Consider the following 23,544-nt stretch of genomic DNA (forward strand, 5'->3'; position numbering starts at 1 on the left):
CCAGAGCTACCCACAGGCCTGGCACGCTGCTCCCCTAGTTGCCTCGTGGCCCACGTCCTCGCTTCCTTCACGCCTTGGCTCAGCTGTCACACTGTCACTGCAGACTTTCCTGACCCACTCCTCTAAAGCAGAGCCCTCCCCCGGCATTCCCAACTTCCCAAATCCAACTGCTGTCTCCCGACTTGTTTATTGTTGGCCGCCTGCACATGAGGCGTAAGATCCATGAGGGCAGGAACTGTGGAACTGCTGTGTTTGCTTCTGTCTCTCCTGTCCCTACAACAGCTGGTGCTCAGAAAACATTTGTTGAATGAATAAAAACATATACTGCCATGATCTCCCCTAAGTCTGAAAACAGCCAGGACACAGGTATTCATTTTCCCATTTTACAGATGAATAATTTGAGGGTCAGAGGATAAAGGACTGGTTAGGTTTCTAATGAGCTGAGACTCGAACAGAGATCAGAGGTCAGACACTGCCCACAAAGCAACCTTTATTTTAATGTATTTTGTTTTTCCAGTTGGAGAGGTGGCCGAGACATTGCAAATTACAGGACAAAACCTCCCCAAGACAGGTACTCACCCTGGTTTTCACACTTCGGTCAGTTCCAGCTTCCAACAAGAGTTTAATACATTCTTTACTTCCATTTTTACAGGCCAGGTATAGAGGTGTCTGTCCTTCAGCAGCAGCATGATTAATGTTAGCATCATATGCAATTAACAATTCTACACACCTAAACACAAGATTATGGTTAATTACATAAAAACTGGGTTTGATTTCTGAAGCACTACCTAACCAAGATTATTGACTATCTAAAATAACACTAAAGTGATTCTGCATTTTTATATACATCAGTTCTTTGATGTGGGTCATCATATGGATACTGTTTTTTAGTAAGGCTAGAAGATACATTTTAACCACAAATTTAATAATTTCCAGGAGAATTTAAAATAGCAGCTTTAATCAAGTGCTGAAACTTGGTTATGACACATCTCTGAACCACTTATAAAAGCAGAGTCCTTGGAGTATGGTTAATGAACTGGAGCGAAGGGTTTAACTGTGCTTGACATATATATATTATTTGTGGTTCAAAAGAGTCTGAACCTTGAAAAAAGTCAGGCTGCTGAGTCATTCTGAGATTTTCATTTGAGACATAATTATAAATAGTGCAGACAGCAGGGTACCATGTGGCCCCACTGTAAGAGGCAGCGGGGAGACAGAGAAAAGGGCTGCCTTGCAGAGAAGAGACAGGAGGGCACGTCTTGGCTCCTGAAGGGGAGCTAGGTTACAATGAAAAAGACACAGCTAAGCAGAAACTCACTGCCCTGAGAATCAAGAAGGAATGAAGTGAGGTGAAGTCACGATTTCGTGGCACTTAGGAACCAGCTAAACACTGAAGGCTTGTGTTTGTAAAATTACATGAGAATGAACTTAGAAAAGAGGGCTACATCATAACTGACAGCCTCATCTTCTTTTTTTTAAATTTCTTCAGAGGCATATTTCTTCTGGGCTTTCCTTGGCAATGTTTGGTGTATCTGTTTATATATGTGTATGTATTTAAGTAAGTTACATATTGATATGTGTATCTCATACATATTTAATCAACTCTCAGGATTCTTCCTTTTGCAAACCTATCCAGGTCTCCATTTGTCTGTTATACTATCCAAGCACATGGTCCCACAGATTGCCTGGTGACAGCAAAGGTAAAAGTAGAGCCAGAAGAAGAAATTGCCCTTGGAAGACTCAGGATACATGCAAAAATTAACAGCAAAACCAGTCCCTACAGGCCTCAATAATAAACTCACAGTGAGGAGATATGTATGAGACATGCAGAAAAAAGTAATGCTGTACTTTTAAGGATGCATTTTGAATGTTTAAAAATTTACAATTAATAGCATTTGTGTGAACCTTAAAACCCATATTTCAAGAATTCTGAAATTTGTTAAAGAACATTTCTATCAGCACAGCGAGGCAACAGGTTGAAAACATCTTGCATTCCCCACAACTTGCTATTTCAGCACAGGCAGAGAAAGCAACTAAGCCATGTTTTTTTTCTTTTAAATATGACTCTTTATTTTAAAAAGTCAGGTATATTCAACTGACTTATTAGTAAGCTACTGAAGAAATCATTGCTGACAAGTTACATATATTTCCATTGATAGGCTCTTTGGTTTTGTGCTCTTTCAGTATATAAAGTTCCTGCTTCAATTTTTTAAAAATGATAAACAAGGTGAATCACTGGGGTTTAATACTGAATAAAATGCCACTAGGAAGTTAAGATTATTACAAATAATATAATTGCATGTTTTATTTTTAATGCCATCATAAGTAAAAAAGCTTTTCCGTGTTGGGTGGTAGAAACCACTGGACAATAGTCTTTAACAGTCCATTATATCACCACATACGTATTGACATACTGTAAACAGATTATCATCTTCAGAATTAAGTTCATTCATGTGAGGTTTGGATACAACATATTTCTCTTCTTTGCTTTTCTCATACAACTATTTACCTATCATTAAGAAGAGCAAATTCAGGACCCTGCTTTGCATTTAAATCCTCAAATATATTTAGTAAATTTATTTGCCAATGGATTTCAAGGACTAGTTTTCACATTCAGCCAGAACTAGAATATGTGTGCAAATTACAAAGAGGCTCTTTTCATAGGGAAAAAAGAAAAAGGCACTGAGAGCATCACTTACTTGAAATGTCCCTGAGCAGCTGCAGCACACAAGGGTGTGAAGCCATGTTTATCAGCAGCATTGACTTGGGCTTCCGCGTTCAGCAGCAATCTCACACAGTCTACAGGTTTTCACAAGAAGCCATTTTAATTCCCTTTTAGAGTTATGGTGAACCAAATTCTGAACAAGCTGTATAAATATACTAGACCCAAAGGACCTCTCCCATGTACAGCCCATCTGATAATTCTATCATGGTGGATGTGGACTCCACAGACTATTTTACAAGGAAAGGAGCCTCTTTTTCCGAAGATTGCAATACCCTTGACTCACCAACTAGACATGATTCTTAGTGTGGGCAGGGGAGGAAGGGAAGAAATGTGATGAGGGCAAGGATTGTCATGTGTCAGAAATGCCTCATTGCAGTTCTCCACCAGCCTATCCCAGAAAATAATGTTAGTGGATGGAGAACCACATCCCCTTACCAAATGAAATACCGTTCTTTATATTTAAGTAGTTAAACTCATACTTCATGATGTATCTTAATAATGCTTTTATGCAATGATCATCCTACATGTAACACCATAAATGAAGACACAGGCAAAGACCCATAGAAAGTCATTTGACTTTGGCATAACTATCACCTAGACCTCAAGTTCCTGATCTTATTTACTAGGTTTTAATTCCTCTAAAGAAAATTCCTGCAGTGCTTCTGAGGTAACGAATTCCAAAGTCCTTTCAAAATACAAGGCATTTTCTTAGCTCACTAGAATCTTTTCAAACACAGTGAAGCTCTAAACACTTCCAAGGAAGCCACATTATCTGAATTTACTGATAGTCATGTAGCTTACGTATGCAATGCTATTCGATTTTGCACTGCTAGTCAAATCATTTCTTTTTCTGCACTATAATATGTTATAGTATATTTGACTATAGGATTTGCATTTGAAAGAACAGAATTTCCGGATTTCATCAATATGTCATTTATAGTTTACAACTTCTCAATTATCTTTAAAAAATCAAAATAACTGTAAATTGTTCCAACTACAGAACTTCAGACCCATGACCTTCCCTATTAAAACTTTCCCTCACTGCACAAAAACTCTGTTGTTTTAATTTCCACACACATCAGTTATTTCTAATAAATTAGAACTATTTTGTCCTGACCAAAGAGATCACAGATGGAGGATTATTCTAAAATGTGCTTTACAGTTACTAGACCCAAGATTTCTACAAACATTTCATTGTGCATAAAACAAAGGTTACTTTTTGCCAGCTGCAATAAAATTATTACAATAAAAAACATCTTTATGGAAAAATACAATTTGAATTGTTTTTTAATATTTGCAAAATTTTAAAATTATGTTAAAAAAAATTACCCACTACCTGTAAAAAAAAAAATTGAAACCAAAATAAACCTTTTGCTTATAACAATGGTTATGAGTGCTTTTGACTCTTCATACTATCCCAAGGGGTGGAGTAATAAGGTAAGATCTCACCATCTTTACCTGTATGTCCATTCTTAGCAGCAGAATACAAGGCAGAATGGCCATCTTCACAGGAGTAATTAATGTCCAGTCCTTCTTCATTAAGCAGCATTGATAATAAAGTGACATTTCCCTGGGCAGCAGCTTGCTGAAGAAGGGTGGGCCTGCCAGCCAGGGGGGCAGGACCACCACTCATTAGCAAAGGGGTTAGGGAGGGTGACCAGCCTGTGGGTTAAAGTGACCCTAGTTAGAAAGTAGGAGCAGTGACAACAGACAGATGTTACCCACTTGTTTCTGAATTACACACACAGAGACATATGAACATGTATCCCTGGAGATTATGTGGTTTCTAACATTATCAGATAATCTGTTAATATTTACTTAGCATATATCTGTAGTTATTTCAGTCTTACATCTGCTGCTAATTAAATGAACATACATGACAATAAATTATTTTTAGTCATCAGTCTTGCACAGGTAAGTGTTAAGGTGGTGATTGCTTTTAGGAAACTAAATTAGCTGTCTTATTTTAAAAGTTCAAATTCCTCTTCAGGGTTTCAAAACAATTTGAATTTTAAAACTATGTATAGATTTTTTCAGTTTCAATATCAATCCAAAAACATGAACTGATCTCTTTTGGTATAAGAAGTAATTACAAGAAATAGAGATATTCCTTTTTTGGCAATGCTTCCAAGGTACTTAATTATAAATTTTACATAAACCATCAAGAGGGACCAAATACTGGCAAGGAATCGATTTATATTCCTTGAATCCCCTTATTTGGGAATAAAAATAATGGGGGTCCAAATACTATTCAGGATCAAGAACTAACAGAAGCACAACATATATAATTGCTTCTAGAATATACCAGTACAAATACTCAATACACAACTTTAAAGACTATATCATCTGGTCATCTTTACAACATGAGTACCAGAAACTTTTAATCAGCCAACAAAGACAACACTCTACCATTTAGTTTTAACAAAAATAGTAAGAGTTATCATAGTTAGATATTTCTCATCAGTATTTAGCAGCTTTAGGAGAGAATCTGTTAAGTGTGTGAAGTCGGCTACATAGAGCATGGAAAATTTTCTGAATCCTTCCTTGATCAAACAGCTGTAAAAACAGTAAAGTAAAAATGTTTATTTAATATGATAAACAGGTATTTTGTGTATTTTAGGCTACATAAAATTTACATTAAAAACTTACATATTATTTTCTTCCTTATAAAGCCCCAGAGTAATGTTGGGCACACATTTGGGGGCATATATGTGTACATATTCACTCCTCTGGGTGTACTTTCTACATGTATCAGGTAACAGTCTTTGTAGTGAGATGGATCAACAGATAGATCTTTTCTGTTCCCTGTAACTTGGTAACAGGATAATATTCTAAGATTATGAGTATTACATTAATATGTAGTACTCTTATAATTGAATCTTAAATTATTGACCTTAAGTTATCTTAATAATTAAAAGGGAGTATAGAAAATGATTTCTCAGTATTTTTTAAATTCTTTATATAAAAAAAAGATGATACAAATGAAACTAGGCTGCTTTTTAAAAGCTGATTATTACACCTTCAAAATCAATTATTTGGGTCCATGAATAAATTTACCATTTTTACCCTATTAGACTGCACACAAAATTCTAATGCTCATAAAATTAAATATTTATCTAAACGGTGTGATATTTTCCCATTGACATTCATTAGCTCTTCTTACAAAAGTAGTATTTTTACTTCATACTTACAAGAAGGCTCCTCTCTGGTACATTTTACCTTTTGTATTTTCTTAAAAACAAACAAAAAAAACACAAGCCCACAAAAATTAAATCAGTACTTATTAGAAATGGATAATAAACAGAGAAATTATAAATACCAAGGTATGAAACCTTGACAGCAAAGCAAACATAAAGGCAATACCAGGCATCGCACTGTGGTCCTCTGTGGGATAGAAGGCAATGCAGCCCCCGCTCCCTCTGGACCTCCCGCCCTCCCTCGGCCCCATCTCCCCACAACCACCTCCCTCTCTCTCTCTCTCTATATATATATATCCCTGTATTTGCTATTTTGGGGGTTTTGTTTTCATTTTTCTTTTCTCAATACAATTCAAAAGCCTTTGGGAAACAATTTAAATAAAAATATATTTTTAACTGCTTTAGATGGAAATATCCAATTATGGAGAGAATTTCCTGAGAAACCCTATTTTTAATGTTAAGTTACCTGAAAGAGAAACTATTTTACTAAAAAATCTTCTCAGTCTTTGAACCGCCCAAGAGTTCTCTGTTATACAAAACTAAAGAAGAACATACACCGTTTTCCTATTTTCTTAGAGGTTTGCAATGTATTTTAAAAATTTTTTACAAAAGAAAAATGCTTTCTAAATACCAAGTATTCTTAAAGTGTAGATAAATTTTTGTAACTTCACTATCATTTCCAATTTTCTCTAGCATAGACAAGCTTAAGTTATTTTAATAAATCCTGCTATAAATACAGGAAAAATAAAAATAAAACTTCATGAGATTTTATTGTTCATTTGAAATTCCCAGCATGATAAAAATGGTAATATTTAGTTACTAGGTATAGAAAGATCACATGACTAGGTAAGTAACGACACAACAGACCTGCAATCATACAGCTGCTTTCATGATGTTAGGTAAAGGTCATTCAGCTTTGCAGTGTCGTACGCAAACATTAGTACAGGTGAGCATCTCGCAGAACATGCAGTGACAGAGGGAACAGACAGGACATGCAACGGCAGAGGGAAGACTTGAGAACAGCTTCTGGCATCAGCTTCAGAGTGTAGAGGTTAATGTCATGGCTCAGTTCAATCTCATTTTCTGATTTAGCCTTTAAGCCAATCATACATGGAGGATAATTTTTTAAATGTATGTTTAAGGAAAAAAAGTTTGAACCCAGTTACATAAACTGTATCAAAAGAAAAAAGAAAAAAAAATTCCCAAGGGTATGGAAACTCAGTTGCCTGTGTATTTCTTGTTTAGCCTTCTGTTCATGTAGCTATAAAATGTGTTCCTTTGACATGTTCTGGAGGAACAAGAAATTCTAATTCATTCAGAATTTAAAATGTTACTTAACATTTGGCCATAAAAATTGCTAATAGAGTTAGAGTAATTTACAACACAATTCATTAAATGGTATCTTTTGTTATTGCAATTCTCCTCAGTGCTTTAACTGAAATGCTAGTTGTTTGTCATAGATCTAAGCCAACATAGAAACACAGCATTTTAGAGTTTGAAAGATCACAGAAATCAAGTGGTTCTCCAAAGAAGAAGAGGTACTGAACTGATGACTGAAAATTTCAACAGGCAATTTAATAAATCTTTCTGGTTTGGAACTACTACTATTTTGGTTCAATACTTGCATTTTTAGATGAAAAAGCTAATGGCTGAGAGGATGTGCTCTTAGGCTGATACCTAGAAAGAGGCAGAAGTGGACTGACCCTGCCTTCTTATGCTCAGCACAGTGCTCTTTTCATCCGGGAAACTGAAACAGACATCTACCAGGTGTTAGGCACTGTGTCCGGGCCCTGCTCTTACCAACTACATTGGCATTACTGGTTATTTAGAAGACTAATTCCCTTCAATGAGCTTATGATCTGGAGAGGCACAAGCTCATCCAGGCACAGGCGGGTTAAGAAGCAGGATGGAGGGAGTTCTGGTGATTCCCACTTGCAATGGGCATGGTGGCAAAAATGAGGGCATTTTGAATGGGAAAAAGCTGAATGTGGGAAAGTTTAGGCTGCCCTACACCCATGGTTGAGTTGTACATCTCCATTATGTGATTGTCATAACTTTTTCGCTCCCCAAACAGACTAGATACTCAGGAAAAGCTTGCTGAATGACTATCAACCTCCATTGCCTCCATGTGCCCCTATTCAGACATGTCTTATAATCAAATGACATAGAAACCTGTTATCCCACCAAAAGTAATCCTGCAGTTCTGAGACTGTTTTGGCCAAACTGCAAAATCAGGAAATTGGAAATATGGAACCACTTTCATGTATCTTCAGTGGTTGCTATTTCTTGGGTCCCACTATATCCTTTTTTGCTCTCTAGACACAAGCAAAGGGCCTTTTTTCAGAAGAGTTATGGCTTCTTCATCCAATACTCCTCTACATCCTGGGCAGGTCTATCTGGTTAATATATAATGGGCTAGGAATTCTTTGTCTTTAAAGGTTAAGTTAAAATCCTGCTAACAAAATGTTCCTCCGTCATGGAATCCAGTTTTTAAAGCTTTTCCACTGAAACCAAATGGCATTTGTTGAACCCTGAAGCACAGTAATAACCAAGACAGAGCATCATGTTTTTAAAAAGTCAATGAAACTTATGTATCCCAGGAAGTGTTCTCTGTTTTACAGTCTGTGCATTTACGTCAACAGCACTGCCACTGCTCCAAACATTTTTGGAATTTGTGTTTTGCAACTGCTTTAAGATCTTACAGCACATTCTCTGATTCTCCTGAATAGCAGCAAAAATTCCTTTGAGGGTGGATTTAACTTGTGGGAAACAGCTAACATCATTTTAGGCCATGAGAAGGGCTGTCCAGCTCAGTAATACCATTTTGGATAAAAAACATAGAATGCTGAAAGCCTGTAAAGACATCACAAAGTACCAGTGAGATCAGTTGTAGAGCAGACTTTCAAAAATGCTTCCAGCGATATTGACACAGTAATAGCACCTCTATTTATTCATCACTCATGCTGTGCTAAGCTCCATACTGTGCTCTGTGAACATTATAGTTAATCCTCCTGATCGCCACCCTCCCCACCAAATGAGTAGCATAAGCTCCATATTAAAAAAGAGAAAATTTGCTCAGTTCAAGAAAATTACCATAATACACAGGTGTAAATGGCAGTCCAGATTCCAATGCAGAAGATCTGACTGACATCAAAGCCCATGTTTTTTCCAATTTGCAATTCTGCCCCTCATCTATGAATATAGCTACTCAAGTAACAGAATTTCAAGGAGACAGTCCATCACTGGATAAATAGGTCCTGGTATGCTACTCTCCTTGCCTAATAATTAGCAGCACAGCGCTTCCTGTTTTCCTCATCCCCAACTCTGCCCTTCTAAGTTCTAAATATAACACTACTCCAACCTTTAATTCTTAATTCTTTTTTAATTCTTTAATTCTTAATTCCATTAATTCTTAAAAGTTGCCTCTCACTGGACCAGCAGTCTCTGCTAACCACTAAGATCACACAGAAAGAAAGACTTCTCCAAAGCTCAACAGAACTTTGACACTCTAACATGATTGTAGAGCCCCATTTACTCTGTGAGCCGCTAAGCCAGTCATGCCAATGAAAGCAATTCTTCCTCTAGGAATGTGTAACAAAAGGGAAAAATCCAGTTCTTTATTGACTTCCTTGTCCAATAGTCCCAGATGGAGTGGCTTCTTAACCACAATGGAAATGGAAACCTTCTCCAGAGTATAGCCCACGTGCTATGTTACCCATCTATGTGCAAGTGTTGGAAGACAACAGCTCTAAATCCAGTAAACAGCTTTTGAAATAAACTAAGAACAGACTTATAAATACACACACACACACACACTATTTTTAAGGTGCAAAAGAACAACACAAACTGATATCAAAACTTAGAACATGCCAATTACAGAAGAAAAGCCTAGTCAATTTGGTAATCCAAGGTAGACTGTAACATTAACAACTACTTGAAGGGATTTTTTAATTGTCGTCTCAGAAGGGATAGAATTTAACACATACTGGCTGGTGATGACCCACTAATATTGAAGTCTTGTGAGATAAATATTTGGTAAGAAGAAACCATCCTTTCTCACATGGAAATGCTTCAGACTCTACATCAATGGTCTCCATGTGCTCCAACCCACTACTTACAGGTTATTTTAAAAGAAGAAAGCGCTCAGCCTAAAGAAACCACAATTCATACAGCAAGATGAATCACCATACCCCAGAGCCTTTAAAGAAAAATCCAAAAAAGAAAGGACAGAAATAGAAAAAAACAGTATCAGATTAAAAAGAAGAGTTTCAAGGCAATGTGAAGGAAATGAAGGCAAGTGAGAGGAGAGGCCGCATTCGTAGAAAAGGGTATAATATTGCAATCCCTTTACCTGATGCTGTTGCCAGGAGGCTGTCTGAGGCACCTGTTCTACAGGCTGAGGCACTAACAGGGTTTATGGAAGAGCAAAAGGCAATGGTGGTGGGAATGACAGGGAAACTTTCTGAACATGCAGATTGGCTCAGTCCAGGGGCGTCAGCAGGCCAGGCACCCACCTGAGACGTGGCCAGGGCTGAAACGGCACAGCCTGCCGGTGCCACAGTTAAATCTATGGACGGTTTTGGTGGCAGCTGAGGGGAAGATGATTTAGGGAGGTTCTCCTCATTTATTACCCTGTTCCCTTGTGGCACACTGGATGGAGGCAAAGCCACAGTTTTGTTATCAGCTTTGGCCCCTGTGTTGGAGGCCCTGCTGCTATCCATAATAACTTTGAGTTGGGGGTGTGGTGGAGAAGGAGTTTGGGAGAGCCCTGGCTTTTTTGGAGGGATAGGAGGAGGGTTCCCTCTGTCAACTCGTGCTACACCGGGAGTCTTTAAACTGGTCCGACCGACTGGAGGGCAGGTGCCACCGTCCCCCGTGGGGGGCGCTCCAGGCCTTGGGGGTGCTCCCGTTTGAGGGCCTGTAAATCTTGACAGTGCTTGGGTCACTGTATTCCGAGCTAGTTGTTTGGCCACTAAGTTGTCACGACTTGTAGGAGAGACATCTCTTGATGGAGGGCTTTGAGTAGTATTTCCATTTTGGTCTGGGTCATTGGCATTGCCCTGAAATCTAAATCTAGCTGCTTGGATTCGTGGGTTTAGACCTGGATGCAGGGTCGCATTGGCACACGGTGAATGTAAACTGTGCACAGGTGGTGCTTGTGAGCAGCTCTGGGGAGCCGTGCCTGGCGTCTGCACAGCGGCTGGGGCAGCGTTACTGGGAAGCGGGGGTGTGCTACTTGTTATATCTGGTGTTGAGCCAGTGCTGGGTCCATTTTCCTCAATTCTGTTTGCACTTGGAGGTGGGACAGCGGGCAGAGAGGAGACAATCAAGTCACTATGGGAAGGCTGTCTGTCAATACCTGGTCTGCCCAATGCCGCACTACTGGACACATTCCCTTTTGCATTTACAGGAACTAGGGGGCTCCCCGTGGAAGGCTTTACAGGCACAGTCAAAGGCACCTTCTTCGTGTGGTCAGTGCTTTCTATCACTATGTCTGTCTGGCAAGCAACAGACCTTGTCAAAGGTCCTTCTGTTCCCACAGATGTGGAGACCAAACGTCTATCTTTTGTCTTCCGAGGAAGAGAGAGGCTTGGTTTGCTGTCATTTCCCCTCTTCAGTTGCTCAATCATTTTCTTCATCTTGTCTATCTCCTCCTTGAGGTCAGTGGTGTGTGCTTCTTCTCGGTGCAGCTTGGCACGAAGCTGTTCCCGTTCGGTGTCAAACTCAGAGAGTTGTTTTTCCATCTGCGCTTCCATTTCTGTGCTTCTTCGTTTTTCAGTGGAGAGCTCCTCTTCTAAGGAGCTTGTCTTTTTCTTCTCCTCGTCCAGCTTGGCCATTACTTCTTCTAGCTTCTGGGCCTCCTCTATGACTTTGCCCGACAGCTGTTTGCACTCCTTGACGAGCATCAGGACCACATGCTTGTTCTTCCCACGCTCCTCCTCCAGGCGGGTCGCCAGTTCCTTGTGCTCTTGTTCAAGCGCTTGTAGCTGAAGCTTTTCCATCTCCAGCTGAAAGAAATTGACAGAACAGCTCTGATTAATATGCAGACAATTCATTAAGCCCAAGAAGAGCTTCTTGTGAGATTTTTGTTAATTTTGTGACAATTATGTGGTTTGGGTCAGTTAAAACGCCACATCTCTAAAACGTGTTGTGATATGAAAGACAGTATTTTAGAGACTCATTAAAATAAGAAAACAGATGTAAATGGTTTTGTGAAAAACATCTAAGTTACAGCAATAGAGAATTTTTAAAAAATCTATTAAGGTTAACTATAGAAAAGGAGAACAGTAATCTGATGCTTCAAATCATAACACAGAGCTTAGAAAGGTCTGTTATTGTAAAAATAGAGCTCTGTGACAGAACTGGATTTTTTTTTTCTTTTTAAGATTTAATGCCTTAAAATTACAAGCTAATCTTTGAGGCCAGTGTAATGAAAAGTGCTGAAAACACGGGACTTCGTTTAAATTCCAAGCTCCTATATTTGCTAACTGTATTGTTTGGCTTTTTAAACTTCTTTGAGCTTCTTGTGATGGCTTGCTGTAGAAAGCATATAAATTATATATATGAATGTTCTTTGAAAAGAACTGTAAAGAACTAAAGAAATATCTTATTGCAATTATAATCAGTTTCAGTGAACCCAAAGTCCGACCTCAGCTCCTGTGTCAATCCCACCTGCTCCCTTAGCTCCCACTCCACTGGCCTCCCTGGTGTTCCTTGAACATCGCCGTGCCTCCAGGTCTTTGACCCTGCTGTTCCCTCTGCTTTGAATTCCACCATACGCCTTCACGCAGGGCTCCTACACTAGGCAGTCTGTGTACTGCATGAGGGTGGCCAGCTGGGGGAGTAAGCAGAGGCCAAGACCCAGCCCTGCCTCCTCACCATGCCATGCACCCAGGCGCTGCCTGGAAAGAAGGGCACCTTTTCCTTCACGAGAAGGCTCAGTCTGCTCACCGAGCTACAGGCCCTGAGGATTTATGCTTTCCAAAGAAACATTTTTCTAATTGATCAACACAGAGAAGGAGATTTAAAAACCTTTGCTATCTCCAGATAGGGTTTTCTGGTCTGCACAAAAGCAGCAAGGACACAAAAGTCTGGCTCCCATATTGCCTTCAGGCCTCTGCTCCACCATGCAGCCTCCCTCACCACCCTGTTAGAAACACAGTCCCTCCCAGCCTTGTACTTATCAGCTACCTGCCCCTGCTAGAACATGACTCCATGAGGGCAGGGACTCTATCTTCTTTGCTGTTGTGTCCCCAAGACCTAAAACAGTGTCCGGCACCTGGTGGTGTTTAATAAATTGATTGAATGAATGAAATAACATAGCTCACAGACACAAGAAAGTTTGGCACACTGATGGCCTTCCTGGGTACACAGGCCTTACAGACCTATAGGAGCACTCTTCTAACATGTGCGTACAGGTTTCTCACTTTTCTCCAGGGGCACGTCTGCCAGAAGGTGCTGGTGAAGGAAGCATCCTTGAGCTGGGCGGCAGCAGTCAGGCTGGCCCACATGTCTCACCTTCCCAACTGGAGAAACGTTCCCTGGTGGTCCATAAAGGGCTTTACAAATACTCTCTCAAGAGGCAGTAATTACTTCAGGCAGTTTTAGCATCAATAACAGAGGAAGGAGATAATCACATGATCCATTAGCTGTGAATATGCCTGTTTCTGACCCTGCTGAAAAAAGTCCATGACTCCATCACCCTTACAGTCACAGCAGTAGAGGGAGCGTGAGCTACAGGCACAGCTCACTGCCCAAAGAGGAGTCGGAGACTTCATTCCCCGACTTTGGGATGCTTCCTGCCCTGAAGAAGTCACTGAATAGCATTGCAATGAGTCCTACAAACAGGTGATCAGGAATACAGAGATAATTCCCCAAGAATAATTAGAGACAATTATTTATCCACATACACTTAATTCTGTTATATGAAACATTGGGGGTGACTTCATAAGCAGATTAGGTAAGATCTGTGGCATAATAGTGCTGTCACACAATATTTATATGTATATTTTATTCATCTAGATGCTTCACAGAAAATTTTACTTATAGATAGTTAAAGCACATTCCAGTCTTCTAAATGCATCAGATAATCGGTTGCTGTGGAAGGCATACACATAGTTAGGACTACTAAGAAATTTTTAAATATACTTAATATTAGCCACCTCCTCATATTCTTATAGCAATGTGGGAAAAAACACAAACGAGGTCACTGCTCAGCTTATTTTTAAAATATGAGTTTCATGATTTACCTCTGAAGGTGGAAAAAAAGATGTTTTGTAGAACTTTAAGGGCTACCTCCATTTTACAAAACAATCAGAGGCCACGTTAGCGATTTCTTTGATCAGCGTCAGAATCACGGCACTCAGGGTTCCACTTGTCTCCAGCTTGCCTCATCACGTCACATATCTTGCTCATGGTATTTCTTCACTGTGGGTCATTACATTTTATTTTTTAAATGACTTTTATCTTATACTTCAGAATCAAACTGAAGAGAGACACCCATCATGAGATCAACTCAGCTAGTCTCAGGCATTTATACAGAAAACTATACAGCTATAAAAGCACCCATAACTCTTTCATATCTTTGTCTTTCCATTACGCATGCCTTATAGGTCCTATCTCAGACTAATGTAGCTCTTTTTAATCTCAACACAGATAGCAGAGCACAGAGGGAACCACATAACTGATGTATCTACCAACAAATGGCTCTAAACTCAATTGAGCTCTGTGCCCAAATCATCAATCACTCTACCTAACTTTGTTTAGCTTCCTCTACCATTTACTTCAGGGGATATTTAAACTTTTGCCACTGTCTCCAAAACTTCACTCACTGATCACTCGGCTGACTCTCAGTCCACCCTAATAGACTCTTTTATCAAGAAAATTCAGTCTAACACACTCCCTCTACATCCTGTCTCCTCCCTTAAGCTTTTTTATAGCCAATCCATATGCCCTTTCCTTCACTCTAGGGAGAAAGGTTTCCATCTGTTGAAGGTCAGGCTTCCTTCAGCAATGAATTTCATTCTCTCCTGCCACCTCTGAGACTTGCTCCATCAAGTCATCACACTGCTCTTTATAAATATAAACATCCCCCTCTCTACAGCTCCTTCCAAATAGTATATAAACATATTCCTACACTTAAAAAATAATTTTCTATATTAAAACATCTCTTTGGCCATTTTGTCCCAGAGACAAAGTTTTTGTGCTTAAAAGAGTAAGAGGTGTAGTACTAAGTTCTGATCCTCAAGCGGTATGACCTTAATCAGTTCTCTCTCTTAAGATCAGTTCTGTTTGGTTCCCTTATCTGCACAATAGAGCAATAGTACTGAATATAGGATTAAATAAGGCAACACATGCAAAGCATGCACCATTGTGCCTGGCACTAAAAAAAAAAAAGTTGTTTTCAATTCATAATATAATAACTGTTGTACTAGTTAAAAAGGTGTTACACTTTGGCACAATGCTTCTTCTCTGAAAGCACATTTACAGGCAAACAAGGATCTAGAAAACTGACCATATTAAACATAGAGAGGGATATTTTTGTAAGTTAGAAGTTATAATTCAGCAATTACAAAGCACATCAGAGATAGTTTCACTGCCAGGCATGGTGAAATAACTTTTATTAGATGATCTCTCCTGCAGATTATTATAAACTCCTGAAAAAAAAGTTTAAGAAAGTAACTATTTGAAGGCTCTGGAGAGCGATAAGAGGTAGAAACCAGAGAGGAGTACCCCTTCCCATCAGCAAGGAGCCAACAACCTGGATGAGATTTGCCCTTGCACAGCTTTTCAAGTGAGGGTGACTTCCTGTCCTGACAGCACTGGTGGCAGGAGCCTAAGCACAGAGCAGCCCTGATACTGGCTTGGGAAGTCAGAGGATGGAACTGGGCCTGATGCAACCCACCAGACCCCAGGCTGACTCCTGAGTTACGCTCATGGGGAGAGGTGGCTCCACACTGAATGACAGAATATTTCAGCTATTAGCTGCAAAGTACAAGGAGACAGAGTTTGGGGTATGAATCTAGACAGGTTAACTGCTTACTAGAACAAAACATGTTCTTCAGAAGATCATAGAATCCATAGTATCTTTATCAAATCATTATCACGTCCAGATACAATAAAAAATTATGAGACATGCAAATACACTTTTTTAAAAGTTATCCATTGTCAAGGGAAATGCACTCAAACAGAAACTGGGCCCATGATGACCCACATTTGAATTAATAGACAAGGACCTTAAAGCAGCCATTTTCAAAGAAAATGTGGTCACAATGGTTGAGTGGAAAGGGAATCTTGGCATAGGAATAGAAACTAGAAAAAAAATGACCAAAAGGAAAATCAAGAACTGGAAAGTCTAATATCTAAAATGAAAAAAAAAAGTTCACTGACTAGGCTTAACAGCAGATTTGAAAGGGTAGAATAAAATGGACAATTAATTTTAAAATAGAGAAGAAAGTACCCAATTTGAGAAACATAGGAAAAAAGACTGTAGGAAAACAAATAAAAATTATGAAAGACTGAAATCATACAGTATATGTTCTCTAACCCCAGAATTAATTTATAAAAAATTATACTAAGATATTAAGAACACAGCAAAATTCAAATAGCGAAACAACATACTTCTAAACAGTAGAAGCATTTAACAATAAATCACAAAGGAAATCAGAATATATTTGGGACTGAGTAAAAAGAAAACACAACATACCAAAATTTGTGGGATGCAGTGAAAGAAGAGTTTTTAAACGAAGCTAAGCAGGTAATAGAGAAAAATTCATATTTTTAATTGCTTCTAAAAATAATGCCAAAATATGCCCTTTCAGAAAATAGAGAAAATGCTTCTAATTCATGTTATGAACCTAAAATTACCTTCATATCAAAACCAGTCAAGTATTTTTTTTTCAATCTACAGAAAAAGTATCACTCATGAACATAGACACAAAACTCCTTAGCAAAATACAGGCAAATGGAATCTAGCAATATATAAAAAGAGTAATAAAAGGTGACTCACTGAAGTTTACCTCAGGAATTCAAGTTGGTTTATTATTTGAAAATTAGTGTAATTCATCTCATTAAAAGAATAAAGAGAAAAACTGTAACTACATCAGTAGATGCAGATAAACCATTTTACAAAATTCAAGAGCCATCATGATAAAAATAGAACAAAACCAAGAAAGAAAAAAAAAACCTCTCAACAAAGAATAGAATGCAACCTCAATGAAATATAGGGCATCTATAAAAAAGTAGAGCTATTATCACACATAATGGTGAAACACAGGCGGTTTTCTCCCTGAGAAAAGGAGGCACTGAGGTCTGCCCCCACTTCTATTCAACACTGTCCCAGAGGTTCCGATCAGTGTGGTGGTGGGGCACACAGGAGGTAGAGCAGAAGGCAGGCAGGCACTTGGGAAAGGAAGTAGTAACGGGTTCTATTCACAGATAACATGTTTGTTTACTTAAAAAATCATATGCAACATATGAAACAGCTGCTAAAACTAATAAGCAGGCTTAGTAAGATCACAGGATACAATGTCAACATACAAAAATCAATTAAATACCTGTAGCCTAGCAACAAATATTTGGTGAAAAAAATTTGTAAAAACAGTATTATTACAATAGCATCAAAAACATAAACTACTTCAGAATAAACCCAACAGAAGAGAGTTAAGGTCACGACAGTGAAAATAAAACATTGCTTAAAAAATTATAAAGACCCAGAGATTTAAAAATGGAGAAACAGACTATGATCATAGGTTGGAAGACTCAATTTTGTTAATGTCAATTCTCAAGAAATTAGTCTACAGATGCAATGAAATTTCAATCCCTGCAAACTTTCAGAGAAACAAGGCGATTTTAGATTATTATGGAAATGCAATCTAGAATAGCTAAAACAATTTTGATTAAAAACAAGTTGAAGGGCTTACAGTTCCTGCATTTAAGGCTTATTATTTGACTATAGCCATCATTTACTTCAAGTTTTAGTATACAGGTAAGACTAATGATGAAAAAACCAGGGCAGCGCTCAGTGGTTCCCTCTATTGGGGGAGGGATTTAGTGGGCAGGTACTCCAGGAAATTTTCTGTGGAGATGGAGCTATTTTCTATTTCCTACAGGACACAGATTACACAAGTGTGTGCATTTAAAAAACTCATCAATTTGTACACTTAAGATGTGTAAGTTTCACTTCCTGTAAATGTTTCCTTAAAGAGGTGCAAACGAGAGTGAATTCCAGGTTTCCATGTTTGCTTTTTATAGTGCTATAGGTTAGCATTTTTTAAACTACTTTCTGTGTGTTCTAGGCTGGAGTAAATGAGTAAATACATTGAAGTTTAATGGGAGCCAGGTTTCTCACTGTTGGAGAAGTTAGCTTTAAATAAAGAAAGGACAAGAATGTACCCGAAGGTTTTGGATTAGAATCAGAGGTGTCAGTATCAGTATAAACTCGTGATTTGATATAGAAAGACATATAAATAAAACATAGATATATGTATATGTATGTATAATATATGTATGATAGATTATATGTATGACAAATGTACATAATTTCCTAGCTCTAGATTTGTTTCTAAACACCATTTTTCATTAAAAAGAAATGTGGTGCTCCTGGGAGTACTAGCTACTTCCAGGGGTTAGGGTAAGGAAAATATTAGATGAGACTGGAGTATCGTGCTTCAATTAAGCAAGGGAATACTCAAAGAGTAATGAGACCAAAAGAAGCCAGCTTAGAAGGGCTCTCACTGGCCAAATCTGGGACAGTTTTGAGCAGTGATTCAGGGACTGTGGACCTGATAGGTGAGGAAGAGATAGTGTTCCCCCCACCCCCAAACTCATCCATGTATCACTACAGGTATAAAGGAACCACAGTCTCCTGTATACGTAGATTACTGAGCTTCAGTTGACTTTGTTACATTATTGTCCAATTTATATCTACTCACAACAACTCTCAAGTAGTGCCTGAGGGGAACTTTTGCATGGCGCAGTATCACCAAAGCCTTTGGCAAAAGCAGGTGATTGTGTGGAAGGGCTGAGAAAAACTAACACAGCTTCACTGGTGGTGAGAAAGTAGGTAGGTGGCTGCTCCAAGAATAGCACCCAGACTGCGAGCCATGAATGAAGAGGCACCAAACAACTGTTCTCATAGAATGAGAGGGAAAACTATGTACGTGGGAGTTGAGCAGCAATGTAAAGGCAATTAGTTCTAATTCAAAGTGGAAAACAGAGGAAAGCAATTACGGCCATTGGTAAAATGAAAAAGCAGAGTACGTGCTGGTCACAACCACAGAATATTCTTTTGACATTTAACTGTATTCCTTATTGCTTCTCCATATCTTTTAACACTCATTGCATCTTTGTCTTCCACCTGGCCACCCCACCTACCTGCCTGATCCTGGTAAACAAACACACAACAGTAAGATATATTAAAAGGTTTTTTAAACTACCAGTCAGTAGCTGGCCTCTGGAGTTCTCATCTACCCCTTCCTCTTGGTCTAGAGTTCAAGAGAGGGAGGCCAAGACATGGATCAGGCAAACTGTCCTTGCCTCTAAATCTGCTCAGAGCCACAGACCTGTCCCCAGCTCCCCCATTAATACCCACCCTGCAGTGCTCCTGGGGAGCCACAATGCATTTTGAAATGTAATGATGAATTGTACAAAAGGACACAAGAAGGAGCTAATGTACCAACTGTCCTAACTCTTCCTAAAAATGTTATTTGGATGGTTCCTATGGTGTTATCCTTGGAAGTCTAGAAGCTATTTAAAATTAAGTGATATTTATAGGTTATAAAGCAGCCATTTTATAATGAAGTAGAGAGTGAGTACTGAATACAAACAGTAGAACAATTATGTATAATAGGAAGAAAAAGTCATATGGAATAAATTAAGACATAATTTGTTCTTTTCTGCCCATATGTCGTTTCTTTGGCTGTCCAGCCCCTGAAACTCCTTCCTATGTCAGGAAAATTCTCCACCTTATGATACTCCACTACAGAAGCTAAATATGTCCAGTCGTGGCTTTCTGTCTTCCTTGTAGCTAGGGAGAGGGTGTGGGGCCAAAGCTTGGCCAATCGACTGCACCTGCTCTTAGGCTTCCCACAGGAAATGAGTGCTGTGAAGAAACAGGGCTGGGCGGGCACCACTCAAGCCACAGAGCAGGGCTGTGTGACATCTGCAAGCTGCAGTATCCAGCCCTCATCAGCGGAAGCATCGCTCACAGCAGACTGGATCCAAAGCGAGCATTTGCTGGAGGTGCTGGCTGGTAAGAGCCCTGGCTGTCCCAGTCCTGCTCTACCACGGTGTGGTCGATCAATAAATGCTTTTACTGCTTAACTCAATGAATATTGGCTTCACTTGCTTGCAAATAAGAATCCTGCCTTACACATTACTGCCACGCATGTGACCTCGTCACACTGAGGTACCACCTAGAAGAAGCTGTATCTAGTACACAGCACTGCTTTTAGTGTTTTCACTGGTGAAAACATTGCTCCCTTCTGAACTTCCAAGTTATTAATTTGGCTTCTTACTTTTAAAGGCTCTGCTCAAATTAAAATGTCTTTCCTATTTTAGGGCTAGAAATGATACTTTCTAAATATGAATAAAATGATCGAAAATAAATTAGAATAGAAATTCTGTAAACAGATGATGCACAAGATAAATAATGAAAACCCAAACATCATTCCACACTGGGTTACTGGCTCTGAACAGGGAGTAGATTACTGGAGGCAAAGTTCCCCAAAATGATTACTCATTAGCTTATTCAAAGTAGCTTTATGGGCTCAGTCCATTTGCAAATTGACTCTTGCCCAAGTTTTCCTGGCATACAAATTGCCAAACATTAACCCTCCTATTAGTAGTCTCAGCGGGAATCAACGCACGAATGAGCAAGGATTCTCTTCTCCTGCCTTGACAGGCCAACCAGAGCAGTGTGCAGGCCAAATGTCTTAGAATTACTAAAGAGCCATGCCTGGTGACAGATAATACATACTTGAATTGTAGATAAGGGGCCTTGGTTTTCCCTGACTTTTGCTCTGGCAGTGATTTAGAGAATTGGATTCATTTAAAATAATGGATTTTTGGATCTTACTGCTTTTAGATTTCCAAAGCTGCAGATTTTTCTACATGCAAGGGAACTGAAGGTGTTTTGGTCAAAATATTTACTTTCAGGAGTAAAGATGATGGGTAATTTTGTTGCTAAAAAGATGGCTTTGGTGTTTCTGGTCTTACCAGCTGATGTGATATTTTCTTTATTTGCTTTTTAAGTAAAGATCCAGGCTAAGAGTACAAACTCTTCTTATATGCTTCCATCTACCAGAATAGAGTATCTTTTAGGGACAAAAGGCACTATTGCCAACCAGAGCAACCCTTCCCAGAGACACACAGCCAATGAATCTGGCCATAAAGGACTCCTGTATCTGCGTCACACATAGGAGACAGATCACTGGCTCATTTCATATTAGCCTCTCAGGACCCATAGGACAGGAACAATTTCCTTTCACTCCCAGCCAGGTTGGAAATGACCCAGTCATTCAGAAACAAACAGGATGTAAGCTGATTAAAAACAAAACAAAAAAAACCCCTGCTAGATAATAAAATCTTTGATTCAACTGGAAATGAGTTTTTTTCCTTCTACAAGAGAAATGATAAAACAGAGAAGTGAAGTGAAATTTAGGAAACCATGCATTTTTATATACTAAATGAAAGTACAATGAAAACAAAATATTTTCTTGATTTTTGATAGCACAGCATAAAACCAAGCAGAAATACTTTATTATGAAATAGCTCATATGACACGTTAAGAACATAATTGAAATGCATCTCATCTAAGAAATACAAATGGGCTTCAGTGACATCAGTTGAAACACAGTGGCTTTAATTCATGCCTTAATAATGGCTGGAAGAACCCATTACTTTTTGTGCTAATCATACTAGACATCTTCAGTTCTCTGACTTCCTCTCTTTTCTAGTAAAGGGAATCAGTAGTCTCAGCAGCGTATTGACAGGACAAAATTCAAATTTCTATTTCCTTACGGCTGAGTGCAGTAAGTTTTTATCACTTAGGACTTTCTGAAGCATGTACTCATGTGCAATAAATATGTGTGTGTGTGTTGGTGGGGGAGAGGAGAAGGAGGGGGAGAGGCTGGGTTAAATGAAACACATTTGAGCAGAAGCCTGGAGGTCCACAGCGGCCGCAGCCAGAAGCCCCCAGAGGTGAGTCTGAGACTAACCAGGACTTTTAAGATGACAGGCTGTGAGACTGCATATACCATGCAAACTTTCATTCTGTTCCCTTCATGCTATTTCCATTTTCCAAAGAAACAATTTTAAAAAGTAACATCTAATGGCAAAGGAGTATTTGAGACAGAAGCTGGATAAAGCAAGCTGGGGATGACAGGATACGAGTAGAGTCCTGGTTACATTACTGGGTCACCCTCCTAGCAGGTAAGCATGTCTAATGGCACTAGGAAAGAGACATTTGTAAAAAAAAAAATCTGTATTTTAAAGAAACACCAAAGTAACCATTATGGGAAACATAATTTCTTTGCCATACTTCTTTCATGGTATAGCATTATTTCTAGTTTGAGTTTTGAAAGACGCCACCAGAATCTGTCAGCTTTTTGCATTTCTAAGTCCTTATCCCAATTCTTCTTGAAAATACAATATTTAAGAACAACCACCTCAGGGACGGTTTCTTCATTCTACATTGTTATGAGAAAAATGACTGAAAACCTCAATACCTTCTTTTGTCTGCTTTCAGCAGCAGCCAGCTGTGTGGACATCCTTTCCTGCATTTTTCTGCAGTGGGCCATGACTGCTTCAAGGATGGACAGAGGGTTGGTACAAACTGGCTTCTTCTCTTTATCACCGGCGCCTGCTTCATAGTCTCTCTGCAGTGCCAAGAAGGGGTCATTTAAATTAAATCTCCCATACCGTTCCTGGATAAATACCTCCTTCCTGCGAGCCTAGAACAAAATCAGAGGAATGTATTGAAGAAAGAAATGAAAATATACAGGAAGATATTTATGAGAAGGTTTGTGATTACTTTTCCATATGGCATTCACAACTGCTGAACTGGCTTATGTATGTCAGGTGGTGGGCAAGAGGCAAGGGGAACGTCACTCCACTCCCTGCCTAGCCTGCAATAATATCACCTTGTCTACTTTCAATTTTTCTTCCTTTAAAAATATTGTCTCTTAAATTACAAATGATGCAAATACAGTTTTCTTCCATAACACCCATTCCTTCAAGGATCTGAATTGTAGGTGCAGTCTTTCCTAAGTTGCAGTAAATTCAGAAATATCAACAACTAAAATAACTTTTAGGAAAGTGTGTAAATAAAATGATCTCAATGTTGATAGACCTTATACTTCACCTAATACCTATCAAGTCACAAAATATAAATCTCCTACAAGTTTTCTGTATATCCAGAAAGAATTTAGAAGGATATTTGCTAAAAAAGAAATGCCTCGTGAAAATTTTTATGTCAGAAAACCACAACATTCACATTTTGCAAAGTTTGACCAACTACAAAAATCCTCCAGAAAATTTAAGAAGATACAAATATCTTCTCATCATTGAAGGGCATTAAAATATAGCGCACAGAATCCCAGGAAAGAATATAACCTCATTTTA

At 38.8% G+C, this 23,544-nt stretch overlaps 1 protein-coding gene across 5 annotated transcripts in view; it reads right to left on the minus strand.

The window, feature by feature from the left end:
- Nucleotides 1-23,544, minus strand: part of CTTNBP2 (cortactin binding protein 2) — a 161,569-nt gene that overhangs the window by 59,804 nt on the left and 78,221 nt on the right. For 2 of the 5 annotated variants that reach the window (XM_036905678.2, XM_036905679.2), the window contains exons 3-7: nucleotides 22,650-22,874; nucleotides 10,274-11,930; nucleotides 4,184-4,387; nucleotides 2,700-2,799; nucleotides 580-730 (exon numbers count right to left, since the gene is read on the minus strand). In XM_036905678.2, the coding sequence (XP_036761573.2) occupies nucleotides 580-730; nucleotides 2,700-2,799; nucleotides 4,184-4,387; nucleotides 10,274-11,930; nucleotides 22,650-22,874 (2,337 nt within the window). Of the gene's footprint in view, nucleotides 1-579; nucleotides 731-2,699; nucleotides 2,800-4,183; nucleotides 4,388-5,916; nucleotides 6,140-10,273; nucleotides 11,931-22,649; nucleotides 22,875-23,544 lie in introns of those variants that run through there. The other 3 variants (XM_036905680.2, XM_036905681.2, XM_036905682.2) reach the window with 3 other exon arrangements.

This window comes from Manis pentadactyla, chromosome 7, assembly GCF_030020395.1.
Source record: "Manis pentadactyla isolate mManPen7 chromosome 7, mManPen7.hap1, whole genome shotgun sequence".
NCBI classification, from domain to species: domain Eukaryota; kingdom Metazoa; phylum Chordata; class Mammalia; order Pholidota; family Manidae; genus Manis; species Manis pentadactyla.